The sequence below is a fragment of the Trichoderma citrinoviride genome, assembly GCF_003025115.1.
Source record: "Trichoderma citrinoviride strain TUCIM 6016 unplaced genomic scaffold BBK36scaffold_11, whole genome shotgun sequence".
NCBI lineage: Eukaryota > Fungi > Ascomycota > Sordariomycetes > Hypocreales > Hypocreaceae > Trichoderma > Trichoderma citrinoviride.
Window position 1 is genome coordinate 1,411,796 of NW_020194719.1, and position 15,803 is coordinate 1,427,598.

General features: G+C 55.1%; 6 protein-coding genes across 6 annotated transcripts; all 6 read right to left on the bottom strand.

Moving 5' to 3' along the window:
- Positions 1-705: 705 nt before the first annotated feature.
- Positions 706-1,434, bottom strand: BBK36DRAFT_1171015 (hypothetical protein; the record flags this gene model as incomplete). The annotated part of the gene is made up of 1 exon (XM_024895518.1): positions 706-1,434. The coding sequence occupies one exon, from the start codon at positions 1,432-1,434 to the stop codon at positions 706-708; it is 729 nt and encodes a 242-aa protein (XP_024747768.1).
- Positions 1,435-2,241: 807 nt separating this feature from the next.
- Positions 2,242-4,450, bottom strand: BBK36DRAFT_1136130 (RNI-like protein). Its single transcript, XM_024892872.1, is given in 6 exon segments — positions 2,242-2,266; positions 2,277-2,279; positions 2,293-3,570; positions 3,631-4,048; positions 4,115-4,286; positions 4,310-4,450. 3 exon segments carry the CDS (start codon positions 4,284-4,286, stop codon positions 2,346-2,348), a joined length of 1,815 nt encoding a protein of 604 aa, XP_024747769.1. The 5' UTR covers positions 4,310-4,450; the 3' UTR covers positions 2,242-2,266; positions 2,277-2,279; positions 2,293-2,345.
- A 222-nt stretch (positions 4,451-4,672) lies between these two features.
- BBK36DRAFT_1136131 (Thioesterase/thiol ester dehydrase-isomerase) lies at positions 4,673-6,148 on the bottom strand. Its single transcript, XM_024892873.1, has 5 exons — positions 5,955-6,148; positions 5,824-5,833; positions 5,663-5,788; positions 5,544-5,592; positions 4,673-5,473 (listed from the first exon to the last, which is right to left on the bottom strand). Exons 3-5 carry the CDS (start codon positions 5,780-5,782, stop codon positions 4,701-4,703), a joined length of 942 nt encoding a protein of 313 aa, XP_024747770.1. The 5' UTR covers positions 5,783-5,788; positions 5,824-5,833; positions 5,955-6,148; the 3' UTR covers positions 4,673-4,700.
- A 731-nt stretch (positions 6,149-6,879) lies between these two features.
- On the bottom strand, positions 6,880-8,274 carry BBK36DRAFT_1136133 (hypothetical protein). The gene has a single exon (XM_024892874.1). The coding sequence runs from the start codon at positions 8,207-8,209 to the stop codon at positions 6,890-6,892; it is 1,320 nt and encodes a 439-aa protein (XP_024747771.1). The 5' UTR covers positions 8,210-8,274; the 3' UTR covers positions 6,880-6,889.
- Positions 8,275-10,090: 1,816 nt separating this feature from the next.
- Positions 10,091-11,627, bottom strand: BBK36DRAFT_1136135 (phospholipase). The gene is given in 2 exon segments (XM_024892875.1): positions 10,091-11,563; positions 11,583-11,627. The coding sequence occupies 1 exon segment, from the start codon at positions 11,561-11,563 to the stop codon at positions 10,115-10,117; it is 1,449 nt and encodes a 482-aa protein (XP_024747772.1). The 5' UTR covers positions 11,583-11,627; the 3' UTR covers positions 10,091-10,114.
- Positions 11,628-13,411: 1,784 nt separating this feature from the next.
- Positions 13,412-14,008, bottom strand: BBK36DRAFT_57422 (hypothetical protein; the record flags this gene model as incomplete). The annotated part of the gene is made up of 1 exon (XM_024898282.1): positions 13,412-14,008. The coding sequence occupies one exon, from the start codon at positions 14,006-14,008 to the stop codon at positions 13,412-13,414; it is 597 nt and encodes a 198-aa protein (XP_024747773.1).
- Positions 14,009-15,803: the final 1,795 nt, after the last annotated feature.

Below are 15,803 nucleotides of genomic sequence, written 5' to 3' on the forward strand. Positions count from 1 at the left end.
TTATTAGCGCCCCGGTCTCCGGATTCTAGAAACTTTTTCGCAAGGAGATACAAAGTCCTTACTTACTATCCCGTTGGCGGGCACGCGTTCGATAGTCGGGCGCTAAACCTTGTTTTCTTTTACGCTCCTTGTGTGTGTGTGTGTGTGTGTGTTATGCCGGGGAGCGTATTTCGAGGTTTGACGGGGTTAGACTATCTCCTGACGGCGATCGGAGCGCGAGAGCTGGGGGGCATGAACCGATCTCGCCCTTCGCCCTCCGGAGATGTTTGTGCATTGCCGGTTTAGATTGATAACTTGTATGGCCCGACGTAGATTCGATGGGACTCGATTCTGTTCTTTTTGGCATTACAATAGCGTGGCTGTGCTTTACTCCGGACATGTGTTGCGTATACGGCGATATTAATCCCGTTCAGGGACAACGCAACAGACGAGGCTACTATTCAGTAACGGACTTTGGGCAATTTCCACGCGAGAAGTAGCCAACTTTACAGAAAAAATGACTTTGAAACAGACTATCAACTGTGCTAGGAAGAGGCATCAAACTCGAGGCTTATTCAGGGCGAACGGACTTTGGCAATTCACCAGGTGCAGCAGCAAACGAGCTTTTGCAGAATTTGACGCGAACCACCAACTAATACTATCAAAGGGCTAGTAGGCAGGCAGAAGCATCATCAACACACAAACGCCCCCAATAACTATGTATCTTCAGACAATCTCCAGCGCGAACCCCGAAAACGTCACGGCAATGCCATCCCTCGCATGGCCCTCGCCCGACTCCTCCGTCGGCTTCGCACCATAGATGCCAACCTCGACCTCCCTCGCCAGGCCCTGCGCGTCGTCCTCGTTGAACGCCCAAATGACCTGCCTCAGCGCGCGCCTCGTGCTGCCCTGGTTCTCGAGCACATACACCCACGCATCGGTACCATCGCGCTCGACCAGTATCGTTGCCTTTGCGTTCTCCCCCGTCGTCTGCGGCTGCTGCTCCGTGATGATGGGGCTCAGGCTCCAGTCGGACAAGATGTCCGTCGCGACGACGCCCAGCGCGGGAGCCCCGTCGTTGAGCTCGATGCCGGCCTTGATGAAGCGCTCGCGATTGGGACTGTTGTGCTTGTTAGGAAAGGAGAGGACGAGGCCGCCCTGGTCGTAGAGCGTCTTCCAGGGCGCCGTGACGGTGACCTGGACGCTCTGGAAGCGCGAGGCGGGGACGGCGGTGTAGAGGTAGGGCGCGGTGAAGTTGTGCTTGGAGAGGGCCGGGCGCCAGATGTCGGTGTCCGGGGGCACGTCGATGGTGACGGTGCGGCCGAGGGGGGAGACGGGCTTGACGCCCGGGTTGTTGCGCCAGTGCCATGTGAAGGAGGGGGAGGAGGAGGAGGAGGATGATGCTGAGGCTGAGGTGGCGGCGAGGAACAGCCAGATGGCGTTTACGAAGAGCATCTTTTGTTTGTTGTTTTGTGAGAGGAGATGAACAAGGAGGTGAAGTGTGACTTGGTGAGTTGTGTGATCGCGATCCTTTGAGAGGAAATGGCTTTTCGACCTTGGAAGGAAAGACAAGTCTGTATCTTGGTCTGCTTTGCCTACTGCTTCATCTCCCCCATTGTGTCTAGTATATGACGTCCCTTATATACCTTGGCTAACATACACTCTCACACACACAATACACAAATAGGCAAAGGGCCAAAAGCCTGAAAAGGGCGACATTCCCCGCGAAAAAAAAGACGGAGGAACGGGGAAATAGTAAAGCTTACAAGGTAAGGTTGCTTTTTCCTCCAGTCTTGATGCTTGAATCCTATGGCCCACGTCGACAATCGTCTGGACCAAATTTTCCCCACACACAACTAGGAATGGTGAAAGTCTGTCATCGGGGGTCCCTCTCCCGTGGTCTTGGCGAAAGAGGGGGGGGACAATTGAATGAGATGCTTGACGCTTTTGCTGCGGAAATCCGCAAAAGCAGGAGGTGGAGGAGAAGAAGGGCGTGAGAATGACAACATACCTATCATATGTCGGTGGTGTCTATGTGTGTGAGTAGTATGTGTAACGGTGGGCGCCTTACGGCTACGAGTATGTATTACGTTTGCATATTGCATCTCCTCCTCGTCGCGTACGTAATTGTCAAGAGATTCGTTCGGCTCAGCAAATGTACGTATGGTCACATCTCTAAAGTTGAAAAGATACTCCCCCATTGAGCTCCTTGTTCCATCCAACGAGCATCAACCTTGTGTGTCATGATTTCCACCTGATGAAACCATTGGAGGGAAAACATGCACAAGGGCAATACCATTGAAAACTCAAGATAGTGTTCATTCATCATCAACTCTTCTATTTCTAAGGAGAAGCACGTGTTCTAGCTAGTTGCGTGATGCCTCGACTCTGATCCTCACCCTCAACCCATCGACGCAGTACCCCAGCTGCTTCGGCCCATCCGTCAGCTCAACCTCCCTCTTCACCCACCGCCCTGCCTGGTCATCGGCTTCACCCCCTCCTGCTGCCGCCTCCTGGCCGTCTCCGTCCGCTTCCGCCATCTCTTCATCTTCGTCATCATCGCTGCCGTCGTCATCGCCGTCCTTTTCATCATACCCGGCCACGGGATCCCACTCGCCCGTCTCCCAGATCAGACGTAGCTTGAGGGGCGCCAAGCCGTACATCTTGCCCACTATACCCTTGACGGCGTAAATGTCAAAGGCCTTGGGGATCCTGACGGTCCTCGTCGTCTTCTTCTTCTTCTTCGAACCTTCTAGGGCCGCCGCCGCCGCCGCCGCCGCCTCGTAATGGAACTCGACGGTGACGAGGCGAGCCTCGAGGAAATTGGGGTTCACCTCCTCGCGGCGGATGACGTCCGGCTCACCATACGCCGCACACAGCTCATCGTACCGCGGGTGCAGGGCCTTGACGGAATCTTCCGCCGCCTCGGGCACGGTGGCGAGCTGCTTCGCGATGCGCGAGAGGTAGAACATTTCGGCATTGGTGCGGTCCGTGGCGGAGATGTGCGTAAAGTTGAGCGTCTTGAGCGGCGCGATGCGGGCGACGGTGAACATGAAGGATTCGTCCGACGACTGCGCGTTGGAGTCGGCGTCTATGGAGTAGTAGATTGGGTTGTGCGTGATGCGGAGCCCGGTCATGCCGGGGAAGGCCGCCGTCAGCTTGTCGACAAAGGCCCAGCTGTCAATCTTGTTGTAAGAGAGATCGACGTATTGCACGGAAGGAGGGAAGACGACCGGGGGAGAGTCGGAGGAGGCGGTGATTGCTGATATGTTGTTTCCCTTGAGTTGCAGATGGCGAAGGGCCTTGAGCGACGTCAGGCAGGCAATGTCTGACAGGCTCGTGAAGTCGTTGTACTCCAGATTGATGGATGTCAGAGTCAATGGTAGACTGAGTTCGCCTGTAGGTGGCAAAGTCGACAGCTGGTTGGACCCTACGAGGAGGGTGGTCAAAGAAGGGCATTTGCTGGCTATGAGGCACAACTCCTGCCAGCTCAGCAGCGTCTCTCCCAGCTGCAGCTCCGTCACACCCCCAAGGACGGACTCTGCGCCCTGTAGTGCCTCATCGGTGAGAACATTTTGAAACCTATTCCCGCTGCAGCAATAAGTCAGTACGAGGGTGGCAGATCGAATCAAATGGGGGACAAAGACTCACTTGATGGCAAGCTTTTGCAAATCCTTCAAATCGCGACAAATCTCCACCACCGGCCCCAGCCTCTCAAAAAGATTCCGACTCAGGTCCAGCTCGACAATCTTGGGCGCCGTCTCCCCGATCGTCTTGGGCTCGCCGTCGTCGTTGACGTCGCCGGCGTCCCGCGCCGTGGCGACCCTCAGCCCGTCGAGGATGACAATCTTGGTCTCCCGCAGCCGGGACTGCCGCCGCCAGATCTTGTCGAAGCCCATCTCCTGCGCGACCTTGCCCCCGACGACAATCTCCGTCTTGGACCGGCCCTGCACCTGGCCCGGGGCGTCGGCCACGTAGCGCTCGTGCAGGGCCGAGAGGAAGCTCTGGGGAGGGTCTGCTGGGCGGGTTGGGCGGACGAAGGAGGCCGCCGTGGGGGATTTTGATAGGCCTGCGGTTTATCATGTCTGCGTCAGCTAGCCCGGCGGTGAATAGACAGAGAGATGCGAAGTTTTACAAGTAAAATAGCGAGTGCCCTTGTGAGAGCCATCGTGCTTCCCCCGTGCGGCATCATCCCACTCGACGCCTAACCAGGTGCCTGTCGTGCCCTCAACCCCGCCAATGTAGCGGACTGTGCAAGCCGCGCCATCATAAGAGATTCGCTGGCCGATATACTGTGTTTGGCTCATCTTCCGTTTTTATGTGTGGCGTGGGAGTGGAAGTGGAAGAGGCGTCATGAAAAAGAGAGGCATGTTTTGGGCTTGAGATGAGATATGAGAAGGTGAGATATAATAAGGGGGGGAAAGGCAGGTACAAGTAGGAGATGCTCAGTCAGGCAGCAGAATTTGACCAAATTCCCGACGCAGGCAGCGACTATTGCTCGAGAGCATCCGCATCTTGAGGCAGCAATTATAAATAAATTTCCTTGCAAATTGTTGCCTCGGGGTTTATCAATCAGGGAATAAAATTTGATTATTGATCTTTGATTTTTCTTGAGTTTGTTGAGGCTATAAATAACACGTAAAATACATGTACTTTCGCTGATAAGGAACCTATCGTGGGACCCTCTACATCACATCATCAAATGGCACAATATCATACATCTACAGCTTTCCCTTGATGTCCCCCACAACGTTTCCCAGAACCTTGACCAGAGCCCGGCCGTTGCTCAAGCACACCTTTCCGTTCTCGACGGCAACAACAAACCGAATCTCCTCAAAGTCGCCCTTCTTCTCGCCCGTCCTCCAGACCTTGATGATGAGCTTGTCGCCGGGCATCACGGGGCTGGCAAACCGGGCCTGGTACTCCTTCATAAGGGTCGGGTCGCTACCGGCCACGGCCTTGAGGATGGCATGAGCAGTGGCGTTCCACGAATAAAGGCCGTGCATGATGGCACCGGGGAAGCCCATCTTGACGCCGGGCTCGGGCGTCGCGTGCAGCGGGTTGTAGTCGCCGTTGAGGCGGTACAGGTGCGCCGCCTCCTTGGAGATGTGGTGCTCCAGCACCCAGTCCGGGTTCTTGTCCTTGGGCGGGGGAAAGCTCTCGGTCGCGGGACCCTTGGGCCCGCCCCAGTTGCCCTGCGCGACGAAAAAGGAGCTGGCCAGGAGGCGCGTGTAGACCTCGTTGGTGTCGGCGTCGACGAGCTCGAGCTGGCTGTCGACGACGGAGCCCGGGCGGCCCTTGTCGTAGACGCCGAGGACCTTTTGGCGGAGCTCGAACTTGCGGCCGGCGGACGTGACGGGCAGGGGCTTGAGGAACTCGATCTTGCGCTGGCCGTCGACGACGCGGCGCGAGTCGAAGTCGGGGACGCCGGGGATCTTGGTCTTTTTCTGGGAGGCGTAGAAGTCGATGACTTCTTGTGAGTCGCCTTTGAATGCTGTTTCGCTCATCTGTTAGGACGGGTTGCGCAAGGACCATGCTGGAGATGCTCGCGATGGAGGACTTACGCAGGACGGTAGGGTAGGTAGGGAAGACGGCAAAGTTGGGGTGGAGTTCCTATAGAAATGAAACTGTCAATTGCGTTCTCGAGGAGAGCGTCGTGCCCTCGCCGGCAACAGCAACTTACATAGAGGTAGTGAAGCTCGTCGGCAGTCACGCCGATGGAGTTTGCAAAGAGCAGCACATCGCGCTTCAGCCACGCAACGGGCTGGGGAGGGTACTCGAAGCCAACACCAGGTCCAGACATTGTGTAGATATATTCACGTATCGAAGAGATAAAATGGATGGATTGAGGGTATCTCGTATCGCGAGCAAAAGCGGACAGCGAAAACGCAGGTGGAAACGAATTGGGGGAGGCCCGTCAGCTTATTAAATGGATGGACGATCAACGAGACAAGGTGAGCGAACGGTTTCGGTCACGCAAAGCTCCAAGCCGAGGCAACGCCCGTCCTGTGGGGAAGAAGTGCTTCTGCCGGGGGGGTCTCTGGTCGGCAGCCGAGTAACCCCGCGAAGTCAATCTCGGGTGGCGTTATCACGTCTGCGAGATGATCTGATAAAGTCTTTATTTCCCCAGAATTTCGGGTTGGATCCTTTGAAGCAGTAGAATAGGTGTAAATTCGAAGAGCTGTTGTCCCTTGCAGCTTGTTTCCTGAGCCTTTAACAGGGAACACTTGGTGATGGACTAACGCCGAGCATGTGCTTCAATTTGGATGATGTAAGAAGAGGAAGTGTTATCGATAAGCGATAAGATACGACTTCGGCACCCTGCATCTGCACCTGCATTTGCACAGAGCAACGCCGAATGCATTTGGATGCAGCGTCGTGCTTTTTGCCGAGTCACGCGATGCAGCGCAATCCCGTCCAGCCTCCACCCGGAACCATGCCGCCCGTCTCTGTCATCAACTGCGACCTCTGCTGTGCCTATCTCTTCTCCTTTGGCATCTTCCTGCAGCACATCTCGACCAATACCAATCTCCTAAAGGGCCCACCGTATCCCTCCAGCTCTGGCGGAAACGTCTCGAAAGGCCAGATTTAGGGACGCTCAGGTCCAGCAAGGCGATATGATGCCGGCTCTCACCAACGCCGAGTACCACGCCAATACATCGTCCGTGGACTCTATACGTGGAAGAGGTATAGAATTAACAAGTATGTGAATGCACACAAAGGAAATCTTCATTCTCGTCGTAAGCTAAGCTAAGCTAAATGGTGGTTAAGTTAATACAAAGGAGAAGAAAAAGAGCGTGGATGTTCGGATATCATAACGTCGTATGCTGTGTTGGTCCTGACTGACACGGTCATTGTCGCTGTGATTTGATGTTCCGTCTGCTACATGGAGATACTCGTTGCATCTGCGTCAGCCCAACCTGCCCTTGGCCTTGTCGCATTCTTCCAGAAACCGGTAGATGCCCTCAAGGCCCTCGTACTCCTCAGAGCATTGCTGCTCCGACTCCACCGGAGGCGACATGCTTTCATATCCGTCCGTCTCCGACATCCATGGATTCTCCGAATTTTCATATGCAAACGCCTCATGAACAAAAGACTCATCGCCGAGCGAAGATATGTCATCCAGCTCGTGTCCTTCCAACGACCTCTCCGATCCTCCAGGGGACGTCAATGCCTTGTCAGAGTCTGGTGCGAAAGGAAATCTCAACGCCATCTTAGCGCCGGTAGCCCTTTCAAAACCAACATCTTGGCTGACAACACCCCTTTGGACACCAATGTCGTCACAGAGTCGTTCCACTGTTTCGACATCAACGCCTGGAAAGCGAACCCGAAGCAGGTTGCCTGATTCGAGAGAGATTGGCAAGTCGCCCAAGGCCGAAAGCCGCTCGAGGTCTGCATAGATGGCAGTCAGATCCTTCAAGGCGCGGCCAAAGTCAGCCGACAGGACGTCGAGGAATCCCTCGGTGTTGAGGCTCGGGATGACCGTCTCGCCCTGGAAGCCGGATGTGCCGGAAGCCTGGACGATGGCGGCAGCAAGAGGGCTCATGGCCGTGATGGTTGGGCTCAGCTGAAAGTCGACATAGGCGCCAGGGGCAAACTTGGGCATGGCAGCCAGCTTACGCATGGCCTCGTCCTCCACAACGGAGACGGCCCGGTATTGGGCCTCACCGCGTGGTCCCACCCCGTCGTATCGGATTCGCTGTCCGGAAAGGAAAAAGGCCCGCATTGCCTGCGAGACATTCTGCACGACCTGTGCAGGAGCTGCGGGTGTGTGGGAAAAGTATCGGGCACCACCGCCCCCCAGGCTGTAGCCGCCGGCAGTTCGGGGCATGGCTCCGCCCGTCAGGTTGGGCCGCAGGGCGCTCGCAAAAGGAGCTCGTCCGGAGAACTGAGCGACTTGGCGAGAAGTGTTGGAGCTCGGGAGCCTGGATCGATCGAGTCGAGGAGCGCCGCTCTCGGAGCTGAGGAGCCGTCGGACGGCCTTGCTGGCATGCTTGGCCGAGGTGCTGGAGAAGCCTCGGGCACCTCGTTGCTGTTGCGTGGCAAGGGCCACTGGGTTGAGGGCTTGTCGACCGCTTCTGGCGGGCACAGCGACTGGTTGGAGTGCTGGGTTCTGGAGCGGCTTTGCCGCGCTGGCGAGCTTGTCCCGGACCACGGCTGTCGTCCGAGACACGGCGGCTCGGAGGAGACGCAGGGCAACTGGGCCCCATATCGCCCCCGCGGACGCCATGTTGGAGATAATTTGGCTTCTTTTTCACCGGAGAGGTGGTTGAAAGAGGTTGAAGACGAAGCTCATCCAGGGGAGGCGACGGGAAAGTGACGGGCTTCTATATAAGTTCGGGAATGACATTCGCCACGCAAGCATGCAGCGCGCTAATGCGCTGGCAGCACCGCCACAGATGAGATCTGCGCCACCCAGTGCGGGGCTGAGGCTGCCTCTCGACTTCTCCAACTCTCTTCTGGCCTAGTGCCAAAGCGGAGCTAGCGCGGGCTGCCTTTAAAATCTACCGAGAATTTTTCCAAGCTTCTCTTCTTCTTCCTTCTTTACAATCAACAACCACCAGAAGAAGCTCGATTCCGGAGCTGCAAGTGCACGCTCTGGTGCGGCCTCTGGTGGTTGAGGGACATGTTCAAGGTAAGCTACACTCTTTTCTTTCTGACTGCGCCTTACATGATGCTTTATTTTTCATGAACAATCCAATTCATACCAGACCATGGTGACAGTGTAAATTCTTTTACAACCTCACTGAACAACAAGCTTTGGATCGCATATTTCTCAGACGTTGGCGTGTGCGCGAGCTCTACTAACGCGTCACAGATGTCCAGGTACTCGGGCTGGAACGCTCTCGATCCAAAGCAAGTCATTTGCAAATTTTAAAAGGTTGGTGCTTCTGCTTTTCATTCTTTTGCCATCGTCGAGTACCCCACCCCCTCTAAATGATGAACATTTGACACCTCAGGGATTCCTCATGCTTAATATACGATGTGGATACCGTGTTTTATAAGTTTCAGCCTTGTCTGATCAGAGATCTTGACGCTTTCTTTTTATATGCCGTCACACTGTTGTCAAAGCTAGCTTGCTAACTCAGACTGTCAACAGGTAATTCTACAAATTTTCTCAGCTCAACCTATCCCACATGATGAAATTTGAACGAACGGGCGGACATATCGAGCCTCTCTTCCTTTCATCCCTGAGAAAGCGAGGACGTACAATCCTCGTGGTGAAGGGGAGGGAGAACTCAGGATGAGATCTCGTCACCTGATCGTGGTCCATAGGAATTGATTTCCTTGTCCAAGCTGGGAATGTACCTGTCGGCTAACTCGCACAACGATAGGTACTTACTATACAACTTGTTTCTATTTCACCTTGGCGCCGTATTTCTGTGATGAAATGTCATTTTTTGTATTCACACTGTCTGACCACGACACCTTCGGGCGTTGTTGGAAATGAACACACTCACACCTTCTGATAGTAAGTGTAGCTGGTGGCCCGTTATTGCTCAGGCACGTAGCTAACTGTGGGATAGATATACGATGTCAATGCTGTTACTATGCTTGATGCAGTTCTTGTTTAGCCGGAAGCTGACATTGTATGAAGCAGTCTAGGTGGGCATCGCCGATGTCTTGCGCTGGCTGATGAAATGGTATGTGGTTGGTTTCTTTTCTTACTTCCCAATTACCCTACCATCATGATGACTTTACCTATTATCTACATTGGCCGAGTTCCTCGTGACGAAAAAAAGTTTCACCTTGGAGAACTGATATGGTTTCTCAAACATCATTGCTTGAACAACGCTTGGGCAGTGGAGCAATTGCTGACTTGAGTGCGTTAGATTATGATGAAGCAGCGAGATGTATGCCATTACGATGCTTTTGATCCGCTGTTGTAGCTTGTGCTAGCAAATGAAGCTCATGTGTCACAGCGGTGTAACATCATGGAAGCTTTATATAGTCTATACCTCTCCTGAATGATGAATCTATCAACCACCTATTATATCCGCTGTATGCGCTCTTTGCCTATGTGACCCTGTCCAAAATCCCTTCTCTTTACTCTTTATCCCCTCTCAAATCGTGTTTCACGTAAATATTATGCCAAGATTCCACTTACAAGCTTGCAACATCACATGAATCAATATCAAGGCAGCTGTAACCTCGCATTCCAGCCCACAATGCACCGAATCAGATCCCAGTCGCCATTCGCACCCACCCAGTCCGTGACGACAATGCCGGTGCTCCCCGCGCCGACCTTGAGCTGCTTAGGCCCCTTGCCGTCCTCGCCGTGGCGGATGCACAGGTACTCGACAATGGCGGGATTCACCTTGGCGGCGATCCTCTCGGGCCAGCACGTGGCGTTGAAGAAGTTGCTCCCGCTCAGAAAGTTGAGAAAGATGGGCAGCGTCGGCGCGGCGTCCGGGCCGCCGCCGCCGCCGCCGCCGTGATCGTGATCGTGATCGTGGTGTTGGTGAAGGCGGAACTCGCGCTCGGCGGCGCGCTCCAGCTGGCCGCGGCTGTAGTCAATCTTGCGCTCAATGTTCTGGCTCTCGGTGACGTCGTAAAAGTCCTGGACACGGATGTGCCCGCCGTCGCAGGTGCCGTCCTCGCAGTTGTCGGGCCCGTCGATGCCCCAGCCGCCGTCGCGGGCGAGAAGCTCGTCGTCGAGGCCGAAGCGGCGCACGACGACGATGCGGCCCCTGGCCTGGCCGAGCGAGGGCACCCGCGGCTCGGTCCACCAGCGGTCGGGCCGGCGGTCGACGTAGCCTGCTTTCAGGTGGCGGCTGAGGTGCTGGTCGGTGCCGCGGCCGGCGCCCTCGCGCTTGATGCTCATGAGGACGGTCTCGCTGGAGTTGGCGTCGAGGAAGCGGTAGACGTCGGCGACGAGGTCGGCAAAGTACTTTATGCCGGCGAGGGCGACGGGGAAGACGGAGTGGACGAGGGGCAGGGCGTCGGTGTCCGGGCTGACGGAGACGCGGACGTCGAGGAAGCGCACGCCGTTGCGCAGCTGCTCGGGGACGCCGACGGACTGGCACCGGACCGAGGGCAGGGCCGTGTGGCAGGTCGGCGAGTTGTGGGTGCCGGGGATGGAGAGTAAGGGGAGGGGCCAGGCGTCGTCGAGCTGCCGCATCCAGGCGTGGAGCTTGGCGGAGGAGAAGATGGCGAGAAAGGCGCCGGTGGGGACGTAGACGACGGTGAGGTCCAGGTCGTCATCGTTGTCGTCGTCGTCGTGATCGATGCGCTTCATGACGGCGGACTTGCGCGAGGGGCTGGGCACGTCCGTCTCATAGCGGCGGTCGCCGGCCCGAAAGGTCAGCCGGAGGATCTCGCGGCCGGCCGGGTCGGGGCCGCGGATGGCGGTGCGGACGGCGCGGAAGGGGTCGAGGTGGACGGAGACGTCGCGGGCGTCGTGCGAGTCGCCGCGCGGCAGGAGGCGGTGGGCGGAGAAGTCGGTGGCGTTGATGAAGCCCGCGATGGCGCCGGTGACGTTGGCCACGACGTTGCCGGTGCGCACCTTTTCGCCCTGGAAGCGCTGGACGGAGAGGAGCTCCAGGGGCGTGATGGTGAGGTTGCGGATGGTGAGGTCGGCCATCACGGGGGTTGTGTGAGTGAGTGTGAGACTAGGGAGGGGGTGAGTGAGTGAGTGAGTGAGCGAGCTGGGGACAGGGGGCAAACAAGGAGCAGCAAACAGGCGAAATAGCAGCAATGGGAACAATCAATCAAACAAACAGGCAGGTAACAAAAGTTAGGGAGTGTGATGAGATGCGACAAGATACTTCGATGAGAGACGCGTCTAAGAGAGGGCGATCTGGATCCAATTGCCTGGGGAAGAAAAAAGAGGGACAAAGACACCCGTCGTCAAATCAAAACACGACAAACGAAGCAAATCGATCGAGCGCAGTGCAATGGCCAAGACGATTTAGTAGCTGTGTGGGGCTGAGCTATGGCTGAACCTCAACCTCAACAATAAGAACAGCAGCAGCAGCGGCAGCAAACATGAACCCATAGAAGGGGCCCGTCATGATAGAAAACAACAATAACAATGACAAGAGAAGAATATCGGAGTTGACTGATTTAGCCTCGGCTCAAGCAGATCATCATCACATAAACGTGGTGTGTCTTTTCCCATCCAACGGACCAAACCTGAAAAGCCTTGTCTACCTTACCAAGAACATGGATGACGTCTCCCCGGAATGCGGGAATCAATGCGGCTCAGCTGAGATTGGATTTGATTGATCCAACAGTGCGGTTCTCCGACGGCAGCAAAAAAGAAAAGAAAAAGAAGAAGAAAAATAAAAAAGGTGTGGCGGGAGGGAATGTGCTTTTGCTTTGACATGTCGCTAGATCCAACAACAACACCATCGAGAGATGCGATTTGCCAGGAGTGGGGGGTAAGGGAGAGGTGCTTATTATGAAGAGCACGTGGATGATCGACGCATGGACGTTCTTGGTATACCCACGAGGCTGAGATTGACGGTGATGGGAGTTTCGGGGGCTCGGTAGGTAGTAGTACTATTCATGGCTTCGGACATGTTCGAACCAACTCCAGACGCCCCTCCCTTCTCTTCATTCTCTCCCCTTGCCTTGAATGCTCTGGCCCAACATCCCATACAACAGCTGGAAAGAAAAGATCACACGATATCCGCACAATGAACCGGACCCCCAGAGGCAGCGGAGTCCGAATCATGCTGCCGATGACGTTTACCACTGGTAGTATGTAGTAGCATTTAATATTTGACAGATGGCGTTGTAGAAAATCAGGTGTGAGAGGCTAATGTAGTATGATGCGAGGTTTCGGAGCCCTCGAGAATGCCGAACCAACAACAGCCAACGTCGGAGATGGTTGATTCGTGATCACCAAGCAGGCTCTTTGACTAGTTCGTCGGTGTTCGTCGGGGTGGTCGTGCTTGGCTTTCCCTTTCTTTCGGCATGTGATTTGTGGACCAACTGCAAGACGACAACAAAGAGAACTACAATACGGTGTGAGAGGGGGTAAACCAACCGTCACAGTTACTACTCGTCGGCCAAGTAGTCACAGTGTGCAGATGAAGCAGAGGAAATGCTGTCAGAAGTAGTATTCATTGATACAGTCTATTCATGATACTAGGTACGATGGTGGGTGCATCAGTTTTCTAGAAGCAGTCAACCACCTGTTTTACTCCTCCCCTAAGGTATCCTCCCCTCCGTTGTCTCTCATTATCGGAGTGTCGATGAAGAACAAAACAGAAAAAGGCTTTGCCTTTATGGGTATATGATGAAGATGCCCGAACGCCAAGTGCTCCAACGTATAGCAAGTAGACCCCACTGGTGAGTGAAGAGCTCATGGGGGCGGAGACGTGATGGTGCTCCGAGTAGCGACGTAGAATAAAATGCCCGCTCAAATGATGAGATTAGATGATGGAACGAAACAATGCCTCTTGAGACTTGCGGTGACCAGTTTTCAAGGGGAAATGCTGCTGGTGCTGCCGCTTCCACGACGTTGCTTCGTCGGGAGGGCAGACACGTCGCTCTCATCATCATCAAAGTCGGCTGCCCTCTTGCGGGTAAGGCTGCGCTGGCGGAGGACCTCGTTCATGATGGCCTCGTTGCCGACGATGTTTCCTGAGCCCTCGACGGTGATGCCCGCGTCAACCTCAATCTTGACTGGCCGAGGACGGCCGTCTTCGTCAATCATGGGGATGCCGCACTGGCCGGAGCTGTTCTCCTGGATGGCCTTAACGACGGCCCTGGCAATAGCGTTGGCATGGCTGGCAGGCGTGTCTGTGAGACACACCAGGTTGTTGTTCTTGGAAATGAGAACAGAGGTGTTGATGCGGAGGCTGATGGGGGAGATGCCCTCCTCCTGGTCTTGGTCATCCTCGTCCTCAGTCGTCAAGGCCTCCAGGACTGTCTCGGGGATGGATGGCCGGCCCATGATGAAAGGCTCACGCAGTTGTTGCCGCATTTGTGCAGCAAGATCGGGTGCAGTGCGTGGCGTGTAGGCGGGAGGGGGAGAGGTCAAGGGTGTCTGGCGGGAGGAGGCTTTAGGGGCGGCCATGTAGCTTTGGATAGCAGCCGCAGCTGTAGTTGTTGCCGGTGATGTGTTCATGGTGAAGTGTTGTATAGGTATGTGTGATGATGAAGTCAAAAAGTGTGACAGAAGAAGGACGAGTCGATCTCTTATAGAATAAGAGATAATGTAGCTCGAAGATGAAGAGGGGGTGGTGAGTCGTTGATATGTCTTCCAGGCAGTGAATCAAGGTGCTCAAGTCCCAGAATCGCCGATTGTCTTTTTGCTCTTGTTCCGCCCGTGGAAAGGGAGTTGGCTGAGACTACTGCAGTCTATAGTCGGATGAAGAGTTTTTGTTCCTTGTTGCTTCTTGGACCCAAATCCGGTGCTACCCTCTGTTGTATGTTTCCGTAATGGAGGGTGTAGATGCGGTTGGTAGTGTGTGAAGGTAGCGAGGTGATGTGATGTGAATGGCCGAGGTGTGCGAGCGTGTGGTATAAGCCAACAGCCAAGAGAGCAGCACAGGAATGCAACTGCTGGTCGAGTGAGGAGTATGAGGCGATCAAGATGATAACAGAACGTGAATCAAGAGAGATCAAGCTAGTTGACTCGTGGAGAGACGCATCAAGGGGTCGAGACAGGAGACGGATAATATACCTTTGCGAGAGAAGGCGGCCCAGCAGGAGGTGTCGTGCGAAGCCCGTTTGGCCCACCCCTCCCCCTTTGGCATGACGCTCCAGCCGAACCTAATTCCCTTGATTAAAGAAAAGCCAAACACCGACATGCTCCCGTCCCTCTTCTGCTCCCACCCCGGCTGGGCCAGGACGGAGACGCCCCCAATCCCCCATCCGCAACGATTCAACCTGAATGATTGAGCAACGACTGATTCATGCAGCAATCATGCCACACACCCATGAGCCGTGCGCCCTTTTGCAAGCCGAGCCAAACACCCGCGTGGCTTGTCCTTCTTCTGTCGTCGTCTGGTGGCTTGGCCGTGGAATCTTCCGCTAGCAACAATACAATTGCGGATATGATTACTGATGGCTCCCGATCGACTTACACGCACCGCTTGCTGCAGCTTGTCTCCGCTAAATGATGAAAAGGGTTTGGTAAGAGAGGGAGACGGAGAAACCTCTTCGACGGAGAAGCACTCACACAGACAACGGCAAGGAGGACAACTGCCTGGGCATCAATTGCGATGCGTGGACAATCGCGACAGGTGAAAATATGCCAATCTGGATAGCAGAACTAGTTCTGCCTGCTCTCTTGCGCCGACTGCAAATGCCGTGTAGCGCATCCAGGCTCGTGGGACGTACCTAGTGAGAAAGCTATACGCCCCCCGTTTGAGTCTGTCCGACAGTCTGGTCCGGAGGGGCGTGTGATCTACGGGTGCGCCAGCATAACTCGCAGCCGCTATTACGTCTGTTGAGCCCGGCTTCTGCACCATTTTCTTTCCTTCTCCCTTCTCGTCTATTCGGCTTTGACTTTCTTGCGGCTCTGAGTTTCCGTTGTCAATGTATTGCGGGAATTGCGGAAACAAGGTGAGCAGAGAAAGGGGGCGCCTCCTTGGCATATCTGGCTTCGGATTGTCTCCTAATGACAACACCTCTCCCCTCCATCTCCCTCCCTCCATCCTTTGCATCTTTTGTGGCATTGAGGCTGTTGTACGTATTGTCAAGTTGACGGACTCCGGCCGAAGTGGTTGGCAGGAATGCCACGAGACAACAGTTGCAGCAACAACAGGACAGCACTGACAGGATCTGTACACGTGGTCTCCCGGAAGACGCTCGAATGCAGCTCCCATCGCCGAGGAATTGGACCCTAGAGCTGTAGGCAAGGTCGT

Excerpts from the sequence above, each read along its gene's own strand:
- BBK36DRAFT_1136131 (XM_024892873.1), bottom strand. The coding sequence starts at position 5,782 with ATGTCTGGACCTGGTGTTGGCTTCGAGTACCCTCCCCAGCCCGTTGCG. Across the intron at positions 5,593-5,662 it reads ACGAGCTTCACTACCTCTAT|GAACTCCACCCCAACTTTGC; the intron begins GTAAGTTGCTGT and ends TCATTTCTATAG. Across the intron at positions 5,474-5,543 it reads TACCTACCCTACCGTCCTGC|CATTCAAAGGCGACTCACAA; the intron begins GTAAGTCCTCCA and ends TGAGCGAAACAG.
- BBK36DRAFT_1136135 (XM_024892875.1), bottom strand. The coding sequence starts at position 11,563 with ATGGCCGACCTCACCATCCGCAACCTCACCATCACGCCCCTGGAGCTC.
- BBK36DRAFT_1136133 (XM_024892874.1), bottom strand. The coding sequence starts at position 8,209 with ATGGCGTCCGCGGGGGCGATATGGGGCCCAGTTGCCCTGCGTCTCCTC.
- BBK36DRAFT_1136130 (XM_024892872.1), bottom strand. The coding sequence starts at position 4,286 with ATGAGCCAAACACAGTATATCGGCCAGCGAATCTCTTATGATGGCGCG. Across the intron at positions 4,049-4,114 it reads GGGCACTCGCTATTTTACTT|GCCTATCAAAATCCCCCACG; the intron begins GTAAAACTTCGC and ends GATAAACCGCAG. Across the intron at positions 3,571-3,630 it reads TTGCAAAAGCTTGCCATCAA|CGGGAATAGGTTTCAAAATG; the intron begins GTGAGTCTTTGT and ends TTATTGCTGCAG.